The 16,253-nt window shown below is 43.4% G+C and overlaps 1 protein-coding gene across 5 annotated transcripts in view; it reads right to left on the reverse strand.

The window, feature by feature from the left end:
- Positions 1–347: 347 nt before the first annotated feature.
- The window catches only part of DERA (deoxyribose-phosphate aldolase), a 95,185-nt gene continuing 79,279 nt past the window's right edge, over positions 348–16,253 (reverse strand). For 4 of the 5 annotated variants that reach the window (XM_039520742.1, XM_039520743.1, XM_039520741.1 and 1 more), the window contains 3 exons: positions 8,393–8,505; positions 4,713–4,862; positions 2,086–2,261 (listed from right to left, as the gene is read on the reverse strand). In XM_039520742.1, coding sequence (XP_039376676.1) covers positions 2,205–2,261; positions 4,713–4,862; positions 8,393–8,505 — 320 coding nt within the window. In that variant the 3' untranslated portion in view covers positions 2,086–2,204. Of the gene's footprint in view, positions 2,262–3,840; positions 3,870–4,712; positions 4,863–8,392; positions 8,506–16,253 lie in introns of all 5 variants that reach the window. The other variant, XM_039520744.1, reaches the window with a different exon arrangement.

Here is a 16,253-nt window from a genome sequence, read left to right on the forward strand (position 1 = left end):
AATGCTATTAGTCCCTATGTTGTACATAAATTTTTCAGACAAAAATGTCTGAAATTTAGCAATTACAAAAATAGCTTTAGGCCAAAATATAGGGATTGGAAGGTCTTAGCACAGGAGTTACATTTTTCCTCCTCTGAAATGGTTTGGTATAAAAATACAAAAATATGCTGCATACATGTTATGGTTTACCTGTTATGGTTGCTCTTCTCTGACTGTGACTTAGGCCTGGTCTACACTGCGGGATTGGGGGGGGGAGAGAAATCGATCTAAATTACGCAACTTCAGCTACATGAACAGTGTAGCTGAAGTCGACATACTTGATATATTTACCATGGTATCTTCACTGCGGTAAGTCAATGGTTGGCGCTCTCCCGTCGACTCCGCCTGCGCCTCTCGCCCTGGTAGAGTACTGGAGTTGATGGGAGAGCGCTCGGCGGTTGATCCAGGGGGTAATGTAGACAAGCCCTTAACAACAGCAAGTGATACTAGCCTGCCACCTATTCCATGTGAAGTGGCTGCATTGGGCCATACCTTTGCCTTCCGCCACAGCATGGGTGCTCAGGCACAGGAGCAGAATTTTGCCACAAAGTTATTCTACCCAAGAACTGGAATTTTCCTTCATAAAGGCTTGCAATGAAGTCAGAGAGAAGCTCTGTGATAAAAAGCACCACCTTCATTTTGAAAAAGAATATGGTTACACAGCTCAGTCTAAGAGGCTGATTCTTGTGTGGTGCAGGAGAAAACCAGAAAAGGTCAGAGGCACTAGGAGTCTATTGCCTGCTAGGAAATCATCTTAAAACACATTTTCTAGTACCAAGTATTGCATATAGGATTATATTCTCTGCAAATGCTGTACTCCATTTTTCCTGCTGTTCAGCTTATCCATTTGTCTAATAGTACAGTACGCTACTTTAAAGCACTGGAACGCTGGTAGAACTTCAATATTAAATAAACCAAATCTTGATTTTTACATTACAAGAATCTCCTTGAAACTAGCAGTTTGATATGTGGCTAAATCCCTCCCACCTTAATCACACGATTAGTCCCGCTGAAGTCAGTGGGACTAGTTACAGCAATGAGATAATCAAGATTTACCATATTTCTAGTTACCAAGAAGAATGTAGTGATGACACAGTACATTCAACTCACTGAAGTTTGATCAGCAGATGGGTAGTGAGTTGGGTATTATTGTTACAGTGCTGTAAGTATAAACACTACTTTACCCAACGTGTAAAAGACAGGGAGCAGCCCTGTGTATAGGTTACCTCTCAAATAACTTATCTTTTTACATATACATTTAAAAAATGTCAAAAGTAAGTTGTTTTTAGACAAAGTCGAAAACTCAGCCTGTAAGTTCTTGTACAGCAGCAACATTCAGAAACTGACACTCTGAACCTGTACATCAAAATGCAAAGTTCTGCATGAACGTGTTTAAAAATTAGGTTTTTGCCAAGCAAGTTAGGCTGAAATTTTCAAACTTGAGTGTCTAAAGATAGGCACCTGAATGTATATTTAGGCATCGAGATACGGATTCCCTGATTTTCAGTGGTTCTGATCTCATTAACATCAGTAGCAACAGTGGCTGCTTAGCTGTTCTGGAAATCAGGGATGTAGATACCTAACTATAACTACTCAAGTTTGAAAAATTTGGCTTTAGCTACAATGGCACTTTATTTTAAAAAAATAGCCAAGTTTCATTGTCTCCGATTATAGTGTCTGAAATATAATTTAAGTAACAATTAATAGAGCAACATGTCTATGGCTAAAGCTGCAGCCTAACTGACATGGAAAAAACCTGCAAAATCTGTAGCTCTTGAAAGTAATTAGAGATCTGTAGCATTCCACAGATACTTCATATTCGGCTCCTGGAAAGCATTACTAGGCGATTTAAAACTTTTTCAAAGTATTACAATGTTATCATTGCCACTGATATGCTTTTCAGGCTGGTCTGAGGAAGACTTTATGTTATTAATACTGCAAATCTTTACTAACTATTTCAGATTTACTTTCCACCCCTCCAAATCCCCCCATTTTGGCTCAAGCACCACTGACTAGACTTGAACATATTTTTAAATACAACAAAAATATGAAGACAGATAATTGGTTCTTTTATATGCACTTTTGGACTCCGTTGCAGGAAAGACTTTAGGACATTATTTTCTTAAAATTCTCTTTATAAACGTCATCCTGAATTATTCATATGGCTAAGCCATTGGCAGGTCATGGTAAGCTGCATATCTGCCAGTCACATGATGGTAAATCTGCAAGGAAAAGGAGAATTTATAATGGTATCATGGGCGGCGAGTTATATACCCACGTGGTGCCCGGGCAGCAGCAATATTCAGAGCCCAGGGGCCCAGCTCCACCAATATTTGGGGCCGGGTCTCCCCCCGGCCCCACCTGCCACCCCCCCGCACCTCCCCCAAGTGTCCCCCGGCTCCTCCTTGCTGGCCCTGTGCACGTCCCCGGCCCCGGAGGGAGCAGAGCGTCCCTGCCTCTTCTATGCAGCTCCATGCTGCCTCCCTGCAGAACTGCTGCCACAGGGTCCTAGTGCCCCCCATATCAACTGCCAGGGCAGACTGACTGAGCCTGCACTTCCACCTCAGACCCTTCCCTTTTCTGGCAGGACCTTCCATCAGCACAGCCCCCCCACCCCCAAGTCACTGCTCTTGCCCCATGCTGGGCAAGGAGGCAGCCCCATCCCCCACCTCCAGTGAGACTACAGTCAGGGGCAACAGCAGGGGAGGAGGCGCACGCAGTACCCCCGGCACCCACCACGGGGGAGGTGAGGGAGATTCCTGGACCTGAGAGAGGCCCTAGGAGCACATGCAGTGACAGTGATGGGGGTGAGTGTGCTGCTGGGGGGGGCGGAAAAGGGGGGCTGCTCCCCCAGAGCTCGCTGCTGCCGGCAGGGAAAGGGCTGGGGGGAGTCCTCCTCTCTGGCCTCTGTCCCAGAGCAGCCTGCCTGCACCCCAACCTCATCCCCAGCCCTGCCCCACCCCAGAGCTCACACCCCCAGCCAGAGCTTTCACCCCCCCACCGCACCCTCAACCCTCTGCCCGAGCCAAGCCCCTCCAGCACCCCAAACACCTTATCCCCAGTCCCAGCCAGAGCCCTCATCCCCGCACACCCTGCCCCTCTGCCCGAGCTCTGAGCTCCTCCAACTCCCCAAACACCTTATCCCCAGTCCCAGCCAGAGCCCTCATCCCCCTCACCCCAACCCTCTGCTCTAGCCCTGAGCCTCTCCAACACCCCAAACCCCTCATCCCCAGCCAGAACGCTCACCCCCCCACACTCCTGCTCATGCCCTGAGCCCCTCCAACACCACAAACCCCTCATCTCCAGCCCTAGACAGAGCCCTCACCCCCTACACTGGCCCTGAGCCCCTCCCACGCCTCAAACCCCTCATCCCCAGCCCCAGCCAGAGCCCTCATCCCCCCACACCCTAACCGTCTGCCCTGAGCCCCCTCCTGCATCATCAACCCCTCATCCCCAGCCCTACCCCCCAGCCCTCACTACACACCCCACCCCTCTGCCATAGCCCTGAGCCCCCTCCCACACCCCAAACCTCTCATCCCCAGCCCCACTCCAAACCCAGCCCCACCCCAGCACCCCCTCTCTCCCCCAAACTCCCTCCCAGAGCCTGCACCCCCTCCCTCCACACTCCCTCCCATTGCCAAACTCCCTCCCAGAGTCTGCACACTGCACCTCTCCTGCACCCCAGACCGCCTCCCCCACTCAAACTCCCTCCCAGAGCCTTGGGCAGGTGCGGGGTGGAGTTTGGGCAGGGCGGAGTTTGGGCAGGGGCGGGTTCTGGGCACCATCAAAATTTCTACAAACCTGCCGCCCATGAATGGTATCATACACAACTAAAAATTAAAAAGGTATCATTAGCCAACAAATTAATGACATGTTGAGGGGCAGTTGGGTGTTAATATATTTTAAAGTGTGTGTGTGTGTGTGTGTATAGAAAGATTTCTATTGACTACAATGGGCTTCAGAATAGACCCATGTTGAATATAAAATGTACTTTTTATTTATGTCCCTTTCCCCCACCTATCATATGCTCCTGGTTGTTTTAGAGATTGTAAACGTTATGGGCACTAGAAGCAGATGAATACTCTAGAATGGGTGTAACACGGCCCCCTCCCCTATGGCTGTTCAGTAGGAGGAGGCAAAATCTCCTACTGTATGCTGCTACTACTGCAGAGGGCTGTATCTTACATCACTGGCATGGCAGGCAAGCAGTTCCTAGGCAGGTACCAATATCTGGCCACATCCCTCCTTTGCTAACACATTCTCACTTCCTGAAGGGTGAGAAACAAACATGGCATAGCTGCAGGCTTTGGAGCTCAGCAGCAGCAGAGTGACTCTGAGTGGTTGAAAGCCAGCAGAGCAGATTCTCTCTGCTCAGCACTGTGAGCCTGGCCCAGATAGCTGCCTAGGGAGGCAATGCAGACTGATTGGATCATGGAAGCCCCCTAATGACTCCCTGTAGCAACAAGCTAGATTTAAAGAAATTCAGCATGGAAGCAAAATTGTAGTTCTTAAGTAATTAGAATCGTGCTCCATTATCCTTGAAATGGTGTGGAATACATATTTCATGAAAGCAATAAGCAAACATTTTCTAGAAAAAATGTTCTCTCTCAACCAAGACTGGAAGGAACCTCCCTGGGGCCTCAAATCCGGTCCCCTGCTATCACAGAACTAACCTGTCTCTCGATATCAGACAGCAAAGTACTGGCACCTAGACGAAAGAGGTCTGATTTCAGCCATTCATCTCCTAGCTCCTCCTTCATCAATATAAGCCAGGTAAGAGCGTCCTTTGCAGTACGAATGCCTCCGGCAGGTTTAAATCCAACCTTAAAAAAAGTGTAATACATACAAAATACTATTTATTTTCAGTGATTTGTCTTCATTTTAGGAGAAATGAAAATCTGCATATCTCCAGCTGGGAAATGTCCACAATGTACAGCCAAGACTCTGTTATGGGTTAGGGTCTAACTTTAGGCAAAGCCTTGAACAAGCAATAGTGTGTAAGCTGCACCAACTCAGGAGTAGTCCTGGAAGGCTTTGTGCCTCAGACACCCCTGTGAAAGGTACAATTCCCTCCCTGCTTCCTCCTTGCTTCTGGAACCCCAATGAGAGACTGGGGTAGAGGCAAGACAGTGCATTCCCAGCCACCCCTCCACCCCCCACTCACATGCTCTGGGGAAAGAGGGAGAGGATAGGTAATGTCTCCAACTCCTACATGCCTGTTCCCAAGTTCTGGGTAGCTGATGTAGGGGTATAAAGGATGATTCTTATTCCTTTGCACAGGCACAGTCACCATCTAGTTCTAAATGTCTAATAATAAACACACACACAAACATCTCCTCAAAGATGTGGAAGCGAAGAGGTCCGTATGCAATGGGAGTTATCTGTCAACAACTGAGAGGCTTCTATATTTTACTGAAAGCGCATGCATGATAATTACTGTATATGCTACCAGTCTGTACTCTTAAGCTATATTTAGTACACTACAATTAATATACAGTTAATTGCCTGGATATAATAAATCTTTCTAGAGGGATGCACCAAGTTGGGTCTGTCCCTGCTAGACACATGAAGTTTTGTTTGTTTGTTAATTTGGCAAATACTGTCATTCCAGGGAACATCCACAGAATGTGTTTTTTATCAGAACTGAAATGTAGGGCCCGCAATATATGAAACAATGTAGATTTGAAGTTAAACAATGCATGCTGTGTTAAGAGAACACATTCTGGGTCCTATGTCGGCCGCATAGCCATACACTTTTAGGATTGCAGAATCCGTCCACATCACAGTCCTTAAGAGCCTAGGAGTTCCTACACTAGAATGGACCATTTATCCATCAAGTTCATTATCCTGCCTTCAGCAGTGGTCTATACATATGCCCTGAAGCTTGAAAAGCAAAGAGAATAAGAAGCAGGCTTGCTGGTATTTGATGTAATGCAGGAACAATCTGGATAGTCTGCAGTGTAGTATATAGTGGTGCTTTCACAATTCCCTCCACTCCAGGAAGATTCTCCTCAGAGAGCCCTGAGATCTTCCCTGTTCCATTTTTTCCCTTTCATTCTGCTTTCTCCTTACGCCCTCACTACCTGAGAGGATTATCAATCTGCTAAATATTTGAAGCAGTTATAGCCTGGAAAGCACGAATCCCATTTTTTAGAGGATACAGTGAGATCCGTAAGAAAATTTACTGGAATTAAAAAAAAAAAAATTTTAACTACGTATTTGGTAAAGATTATAGTAATTTAGCAAAACAAACTTGTAGAAGAAGTATATTTCTCTCACACTGAAGCATTCTAATAACACTATTTCTAAAAGATAAAACAGGAAAAGCAGCTGAATCTGAAATGCAGAAAGAGAGAGAGAGAGAGAATGTAATAGCTCTGGTTTTCCAAAAATAATTCAAACCACAGCAACTGGAAAAACATCTGCAATGCAAAGAATTAAAGCAAAGTGTATATGGTGTCCATTTTTCTTTCACAAAGGGAAAAACTAATGAAAATCTCATTAGATTCTTCCTACCAGTGTCAAAGCTCTTTGAGATAATCTGTGGCTAAAACAAGTAAACTTCACGTTTTCTTTAAAAAAGGGTGAGGAGAGAGAAATTAAAAATAACATTTGCACAATTTTTCCTGTTCAACATGAGTATTCTAAAAAAGTTTTTATTTTTGCAAAGAGCTGGCAATGACTGGCCTATCCTCGCCTTCATTTCCCAGCTTTCCAAAGAGCACATCTGACTGCCATAAAAATGCAAAAAAAAAAAAAAGAAAGAAAGAAAAAAAGATATTTAATTCAAGAGCTGCATAAAGTCTAGCTGCCTTTTCCCTGATGTTTCACAGCATTTCATTATTTTGTTTAATAAGTTCATCTCCTCGAGAATTTTCTCTTCACCTTATATTATTAAAAGTAATATGTTTTTCTGGATTGGGGGTTTCCCAACAGAAAAAACCAATTTGTGTGTGTCCTTCAATAATGACAGGAAAAGATTATTTCCCATTATACTGCACGCTTTTCATATCACTACCACAGCTTATCATTCAATAAATGTTACTCTGCAACCTGTTCCTTTCCTTGAAAAAGTTTAATTTCTGTATTAACCTGTTTTTGCCGGCTCACGCCTTGCTAGAAAGCTTCTGTACAGCAGCAGAATTAGTTTGTTAAAAGAACCATTTAGAAATCTCTTGTCACTGATAAAATTGTCTGCAGTTAATAGAAGGATATAAAGTCAGTTTACATCTAATTCTCTCACACACACACACACACACACGCACACGCAGGGAAATAGTCAATGGCGTCACATAGGCCTCATCCAGACTAGGATAAAAGGTGTGTTGTTAGAACGTACCATGTTGGGGGTTGGGGCACGAGAGGGGGCTAGGGGTGCAGGCTCCAAGTGGCGCTTACCTGAAGCAGCTCCTGGAAGCAGCGGCATATCCCCCGCTCTGGCTCCTACATGAAGGCACAGCCAGGTGTCTCAGTGCGCTGCCCCGTCCACAGACGCTGCCCCTGCAGCTCCCATTGGCCGTGGTTCCCAGTCAATGGGAGCTGTGGGGCAGCACTTGGGGCAGGAGCAGCGTGCGGAGAACCCTGGCGGCCCCTACGCATAGGAGCTGGATGGGGGACATGCCGCTGCTTCCGGGAGTCCCCCGGGGCCATGGCATGCACAGAGAGGGGCAAGCACCCGTCTGAAGCACCGGAGCAAGGCAAGCCCTGGACCCTGCTCCCCAGCAGAAGCTCAAGGGCCAGATTAAAATGTTTGAAGGGCCGGATGTGGCCCCCGGTCCGTAGTTTGTCCACCCCGCCCTACCTGGCCAAGAAGAAAGCAGTAGAATTTGTACTTGGGGTGAGACTATAAATTAATCAAGTCAGAAGATACAACATTTTACTTACAAGTATTGCATGTATTGGGTCAATTCTCAACTGATGTAAATCTGTGTTGCTCCATAAACTTCAATGGATCTAGGCCAATTTCCATCAGCTGAGGATCTGCCCCACTGTTTATTAAAATTCACATTTAAACAGCCTATCTAGTAAACCAAAACACTATATATATGCAATGGGGACTGAATGGATGCTGCACAAATTTTCCCAGGGGGGAAAAATTCCTCTTTAACTGAGACTTAACATGGGACGTTTCAGCCAAAAAGGAACATTTTTATAAGCAATTACAAAGAGGCAGCTATAAGGGAAGTTGAGTTGCAGCTTGACCTATATGAAAGCTAAGATATATGTTCATCAATCAATCAATCAACCAACCAATCAATCATATGTTCTGTATTTTGAAAATATTCAGGTTTTACCACAACTTCTCAATGACATTGTTTTCATTTACACAAAAGATTCCGAAAGTAAGAATTACCTTGTTGCCAGTTTTCCAGTAGAAATCTCTAACGGCTCGCACCATGACTATGCCTACTGGAAGGGTGGCATTAACTGCTTCTTTTCCTGTAGAGGTCTTAATAAAATCAGAACCTTAAAAGGAACAGAAAACTCCATGGTAGTTTTATAATAACAGTAATTCTTTGCATGTATATATAGCTCCTTTCATATTTTACAATCATTATTAAGCCGTACATCATCCCTGTAATGTAAGAATTATCCTTTTTACAGCTGGGGAACCTCAACCACTGTGAGGTTAAGAGTCCTGTTCAAAGTTTCAGAGCAATTCAGAAAGAACAACCAGGGGAGAGAACCTAGGCATTTCTATGATTAGTTCCTGTCTCTAGCCATCAGAACACAATCTGTCCTCGCTCATGTGCCAATCAGCTAATGTTATGATATACGACATTTAATGCATGGTCAGTAATATATGTAGGCATTAGAGAAACATTCCAAAGAAGTGGACAGTTAGCCTTGGTTCCTGGCTTATTTCACTCTGCATTTTCATTTGAATAAAATGTTATTCTTCACTTTGTGGCCTGAGCTCTTGTGAAGTGTTGGTTGTACCCGGCTGCATTTCAGTGTTGTCTTACGTGAATCCTGCAACACAGTACTCAGTTTGCAAAATACTACTTTTTTTTGGAGGGGGAGGGATGTGAGCATAGCCAGGTGTCTGATGCTGTTCCCATACAGTTCAATAACATCACTCCCATTGACTTCAGTGCAGCAGGCTGGAGCCCTGGAAACTGCAGGCTCTTTAACTAGCAAAAGTAGTCCGGGAGACCAATTCAACCATAGCGTAAGCCTGCTGCTCCCATTTAAATCAAATTACATCTGCTTACACCTCGACATCAAATTTAGCTCAGGGTTTGTTTTATAGCTCATCTGAACGGTGGCATCTTCAGCAGCACAATGCCTTCTAGCAGTAATCTGGAGCAGTTTCACTACGAGAGGAAAGCAAAGGAGGCCATCTCTTGAATCACACCACATCCCACAACACCATGGGTTTCCCTGTAAGTTTCCCATTCAAGTACTGAACAGACCAATTGCTGTGTAAGCTGTGTCATCTGATGAAGATCACATTTTGACCAGATGGGGCAACACAGAAACTCTTCTTAACACCACGGGCATGCAATTTAAAGTAAAGGGCAATTAACAATTGACGGAACTTTGCAAAAAATTAAGGTGGAAAAGGTCATCTCTTTTATTGGACCAACTTCTGTTCTTACCTAATCCTTCTTGTCTCTCTAGTATCCTGGGAAAAACATCGCTACAACAACACTGCAAACAAAGAGTTAAGGTCACCCAAACACTAAACAAGTTATGTACTTTGGGGCCACTCCCATTGAAATCAGAGTTTTTCTTCTGATTTAAAAGGGAGCAGGATTGAGCCCACTGTATACACCTGATGGTCACATCTTTTTTTTTAAATGGAAATGAAACTTTAACACTATCAAATTATATTTTTTCAGTTTTTCTTTTAAGTGCAGAATTTAAGTCCTTCATTACAATACTTCCTCTCCCCACCACAGTACAAGGTAAGTCAAAGCTTTTATAAGTCTTATAATTACAAGTCTCTATGGTACAGTTTCATTAAAAACTTTCATTAAACAACAGCTGCCCTTGTATATGGTCTTCTAATCAATTTGGTCAAACAGAATGACTTCTAATCAGCTGTTGATAAAAATAGAAGATGAAATTTTAATTCTAATAGATTAACCACAAACTCAAGATAGTCTTCAAAATCCATCTAGCTCCATTCTCCAGTGGATTTAACGACTATTCAGCAACTCATTACTAAATAGAACAAGATGAACATTTTCCAGTTCATTAAAGAAATGTACTATGTATTTTTGCATTGTCCTCATGATTCGTTACAGGGAGTCTTAATTACAAGATAATGGATAATGGTTATTAAATGCAGACTCCAGTAATGAAGCTCTATTCATTTGCGAGCCTCAGAGACTGCGAAGAGGGGAAAATAAAATTACTAGCTTCAAAAGATTAACGGATCAAATTATTATTCAATTTTGAAAATTTCATTGACTTCATAGAAACAAGAAGAGATTAAAAACTATTATTAGTAGAAAAGTAATGCATTTATTTATTTATTTTTAAATAATATCTTAAGGCTATTATCAGAATAATCAGCTTTTGGATGTGATCGTTAGACAAACATACAGCCAATTTAGCATCACCTCCTAACAATGAAAACAATACATTTTTATTTCATGAACAAATTCTATTTATGATACAAGAGCTTGCTAGCAGGATTCCATAAAGAATCTTGCAGAACCCAGAAGATGTATGCTACTAGAGAGCACTACAGGGTAAGGTATTATTAACATTTTATATTTCACTTATGAAAAAAAAGGATTTAAAAATCGACCACTGCTTTAAGGAGCATGCCATTAAGTGGAATTCATGCCAACCTTGTAATTGGAGTTTCTGGTGACATTATTCACCAGCTCCGTGTTTTCTATACTTGTAAAAAACAAAAAACAAAACAAAAAACATGCTACTGACAAAAATTCAGCAAGAGTTTGATCAGGTGATTCAGATCATTTTGAACCTATAACTATCATCTAGCCTCCCTTTTATGAACGCACATACACAAAGGCAAGTTTTCAAATACATTTCTAAATAGCTTGTGAATTAGAAAGTGACTCAATGAAATACTAAGACTAAGATCTTCAAAAACCGGTGTCTAAAATTAGGCTTCTAGGTCCAGATCCTCAAACGTATGTAGGTGCCTAAGTCGTTAGGCACCTAAATATCTTTGAGGATTTGGTCCTTAGGTCCCTATATAGGCCCTGATTCCAGATCATGCAGAGCACAGGTGGAAGGCTGTGCCAATGCAGAACCATTTTGTTTAGGTTTTCAATGGCGCTTGAAGGGAGTTAGGCACCCAATTCCCATTGCATTTCAGTGGGATTTGGGTGCCCAAAATCTTTAGCTAGCTTTGAAAATCCCAGTCATTGACTTCAACGGAGTTTTGTGCATTCTCAGTAGTATACCTGCATGCTATATTATACATAGGGACCTACCAAATTCATGGTCCATTTTGGTCAATTTCAGTCATCGGATTTTAAAAATTGTAAATTTCATTATTTCAGGTATTTAAAACTGAAATTTCATGGTGTTGTAACTGCAGGGGTCCTGATCCAAAAGGGGGTTGTGGGGGGATTGCAAGGTTATTGTAGAGGAGTTACGGTACTGTCACCCCTACTTCTGCGCTGCTGCTGCTGGCAGCGCTGCCTTCAGAGCTGAGTGGCCAAGAGTGGTGGCTGCTGGCCGGGAGCCCAGCTCTGAAGGCAGTGCAACTGCCAGCAGCAGTGCAGAAGTAAGGATGGCATGGCATGGTATTGCCACCCTTACTTCTTCATTGCTGCTGGTGGGGCGCTGCCTTCAGAGCTGGGTGCCTGGCCAGCAGCCGCCGCTCTCTGGCCACCCAGTTCTGAAGGCAGCGCAGAAGTAAGGGTGGCAATACCACGACCCTCCTACAGTAACCTTGCAACCCTCCCACAACCCCATTTAGGTCGGGACCCCCAGTTTGAGAAACACTGGCCTTCCCTGTGAAATCTGTATCGTATAGGGTGAAGTACACAAAAGACCAGATTTCATGGTCTGTGACACATTTTTCATGGCCGTGAATTTGGTAGGGCCCTAATTATACAGAACAAGGGACTATGGTGCTAACTAAGTGTCCTAATTTACAAAACACTGAGTACCCAGCACTTTTGAAAATCCCATTGGCTACACTGGGAGCTGCTAGATCAGGCCATGTATTTAGGTACCTCAGCGTGGACTTAGGAACCTATATGTTTTTTAAAAAAAAGATTGACAAAAGGGTTCAAACATCTGTTATTAGAATGGAATAATTTGCAACGCTGTGGTTACAAGAGAGAGATAGCCCTGTAGGGATCTCTTTCTTCAGGATTTAATTATTTATTCTGGGGATGTAAGGGAAGTGTGACGGGATGTCTGCCCCACACAAGACTGGAAGGGGTTAAGAAGGCCAGGCAGGACAACTAACTCCACAGGCTGTATCTGGAAGGTGAGACAAGGAGCAGGGAACTGAAAACAGGTTCAGCTGGGCAGGAACAGACAGGGCCTATAAAGCCAGGAAGCTGTCAACAGACAAGGAAAGACTGAAGGAAAACTTTGGGACCCCGGAAGCGGGGAAACAGAGGTAATGACCTAGACAGAGGGCTGAGTCATGAGAAGGAGGCTGCCGTTTCTGGAGCGAGAGGGGCCACAGGAGGAGAGGACGGTGAGAGAGACACCACCGGAGGAGGGCACAATGCCTGGCTAGAGCTAATCTCTAGGATGACCAGCAGGAGGTGCTACCAGTGGTGAGTGGACCCTGTGACAGGGAGATACTGCTATTTAGTACAATCTGGTGCATTTCAAAAGCAAAAAAGTGTACTTTTCAGAAGAAAAACTTTGTGAGCCAGAAATAGATGCAATACCTAGTAAGGATGGTTTAGCAGCATCTAGACATGAGGATGAGCTCTACCAGAGGTAGAGACAGCTACACTGTCTATCTTAGGTACTTGTATGGCCCCATTATTGTAGTAACTTATTCTCACAATACTCCCACAAGGTAGGGCAGTGCTATTATCCCCATTGTAGAGATGGGAACTGAACAGAGAGTCTAACTCACTTGCCTAAGGCCAAATAGCCAATCTATGGCAGAGCAGGGAATTGAACACCAAGACTCCCAGGTATCAGCTTAGTGGCCTAACCACTGGACCATCCTTCCATACTTCCCCAATTCACTTCACATAGCAAAGATCCCTTATATCCAGTGACGAGCTGCCAGAATGTTAATAACTGGTTCCCTACCAGGTCGTCAGCAGCACTTCGGCGGTGGGTCCTTCAGTGCTGCCGAAGACCCGGAAAAAGTGAACGACCCGCCACCGAAGTGCCACCGCTGCCCTGTCCCCTGACTGCCCCAAACCCATCCACCACCACCCCGACAGACCCCCGGGACTCCCATGCCTACCCAACCCCCCCCCGTTTCCCGTCCCCTGACGGCCCCCCCGAACCTCCGCCCCCTCCAACCGCTCCCTTCCCTTATCCAATCCCTCCTCCTAGCCCTGGCCCAGCCCCCTTACCATGCTGCTCAGGGCAGCGTGTATGGATGTCGCGGAGCCCGCTGGAGCTCACAGCCCCACCCTCTTACCTTGCCGCTCAAAGCGGCAGGAGCTACCCAGGAGCAGTCCAGAGCGCTGGCACCAATGGCGTGGCATGCTGAGCCCCTGCAAGAGGGGGGAAGGCAGGGGAGCGTCCCCAACCAGAAGCTCAGGCAGGCCAACCGGGACGGCCCGCAGGCCGGAGTTTGCCCACCCCTTTATCAACTGGTGCTAAACCGGCTTGTAAATTTAACAACCAGTTTGCACAAACCGGTGCAAACTGGCTCCAGCTCACCAGTGCTTATATGTGTAAATGTAATTGAGCAGCTGATTAACACTGTCAAATGTTGTTTAGATTACAGTTTTCAGGAACAATATTATGGTGCTATAATTAAGCAATAAGAAATAATAAGCAGTGTAGCAATCATGGAGTAATCACAACCTTTGGATTGCAAAGCACCTCAAACGCCTTGCGGGCATGATTATCTCCTGATAACTGCACACTGCTTGTAGTTGCTTAGTCCTAATAAAGAACAAAGATGTGGCTGGCACTTTAAAATAATAGGCAATTTTCCTGCAATTTTCTATAACTACTAGTAAAGCACTCGTGAAGATTTCTTTGTTATTGTACCCCAGTTACAATACCATGTGGCAATATGAGGTAAATGTATGTCCCTACAGGATCTCTAGGTCACATATAAAATGACTGGGGGCCAAGCTGACTTAATACAGGCACACAGTGATTGTACCACGTGTTGAAGAGTAATTAATACATATTGTCAACAATGGATATATGTTTTATGGCCAAGATTGTTTAAAAATGTGCCTAAAGTTAAGCTCCTAAGTCCATACTTAAGCATCTAAATAAGTGGCTTGACTGTGGGAGCTGCTAGGTGCTCAGCTCTTTGAAAATCAGACTACTTAAGGATTTATGTGCCTACTTCTAAGTTACTATTTTGGAAATTTTTGCTCTATCAGTTTACAGTAAAGTAATTTACATTGTCAAATACTGCATAGTGCATTTCTGCTCTGAAAAGTGGCTGTAAAAAGTAAATCAGAGCACTCCACACTCCCTGTCTCTCGGTAAGCCCATATCCTATTTGCTCTGGTTATAAATAAAAGGCTGACCTTTCTAATTGCTAGTCCTGCCATCTCTGCTTGGGCTTCAAGAGTCAAAATGGGTTCCTCCCTCCTTGCATATCATCACCAGTAATTAAGATTCTGCCTTTGGGGACACTTGTGGGCCTTACACAAATCATGAAATCCTTCCTCATGCAAAAGTCTCTCAAGACAATAACTCTGGTCAGAGCAGGATGCTGCACCCGTAGATGATGTCTGGTGAGAATGATATCATTAGAATCATTCATGGTTAGCTATTGCACAATTATAGTGTCTACTGCAGTTCTCCATAGGATAGGACCAGTTCATTAGTATTGTGTTTCTTGCATGTTCATTTTATGTGTGTTCTTCTTAGCGATTCAAAAGGAAGAGCTACATCAGCTTTTCTTATTCACCAGTTTGCCCTGTGTGTTGAATATTTTTGAGAGGGGTTCTTCCAATCCAAACTTTACCAGGCATAGTTGGAGGTAAAATACATACTTTATCAATACAATTATGTATAATGAAAATTTCATTTTTTCCTAGCTGAGGTTTTCATTTTTCTAATGTAAAACTTGCATTTCATTCAAGGGTTTCAGAGAACTTTATCTATATATAGATTCAAAACACCCCTATATGGTATTATCCCCATTTTGCAGATGGAAAAACTGAGAGGGGTAAAGTGTAAGGCCACATAGTAAGACAGAGGTAGAGATCAGGAAGAGAGCCCATGAGTCTAAATACCCACACTCACTCCTACTGAAATCATTAGAAAACACTCCCTCAGCTTATCCAACAAGAATGGAAGCTTGCCTATACTATGTTTCTTTACCTAATAATTGCGTGATTACTATTCATAATTGGCTCAGTTATTGAGCAGGGCAGCATAAATAATGGAGACATGGTATGTGCCAATTTTCATCATGTTTGAAAATACCATGGTGTGTCCAATTCTGAGTATTCTAGTACACGCGATTTCCCATTTTAAACATACAATTAGGTGCACTGGTTTGAAAATCTATCTTTACTTGAACTGAATTGCACTGTGTCACTCACTAGCTCTTATTAGGGTAATCTAAACTAAATATCTAGACAATAAAACTATTGTACAATATGTATAATAATATATCTACTCTACATATTATTTATTATTTATTGACTGTCCAAGTTTTAGATCAATATTGTTTAGTAGCACAAGATATTGTCCAGCACAACCTCTATTACACCCGTTTTAGGCACTAACATATGTAACTATAGCAACATATGCTCTGCCACAAGTAACACTATGATTTGGAAGAAAGTAATAGATATGTACAAATAGTTTAGAAGAATAGCAGTATATAGCATAATATGCTACATATGATTTGAGCAACTGGGTTTAATTTTGTGCTTTCTAATGCCGATAATATATTTGTTCCAAACTCGCTAACACTAAAAGTCAGGTGTGCTTGAGCATTGTCTATTAACTTGTGAGAAAATTACTCAAATTGAAGAAATAGCTGCTTAAAATGGATTTAGAAATACATTGTACTGAACAAAACAAGCTAGAAAATTAGTCTACTTCAGGATTAGAAAGTGCTATGAATTCTAAACATAACTTTTAAA

The sequence above is a fragment of the Mauremys reevesii genome, linkage group 1 (genome assembly GCF_016161935.1).
Source record: "Mauremys reevesii isolate NIE-2019 linkage group 1, ASM1616193v1, whole genome shotgun sequence".
In the NCBI taxonomy this organism is placed as follows: Eukaryota; Metazoa; Chordata; order Testudines; family Geoemydidae; genus Mauremys; species Mauremys reevesii.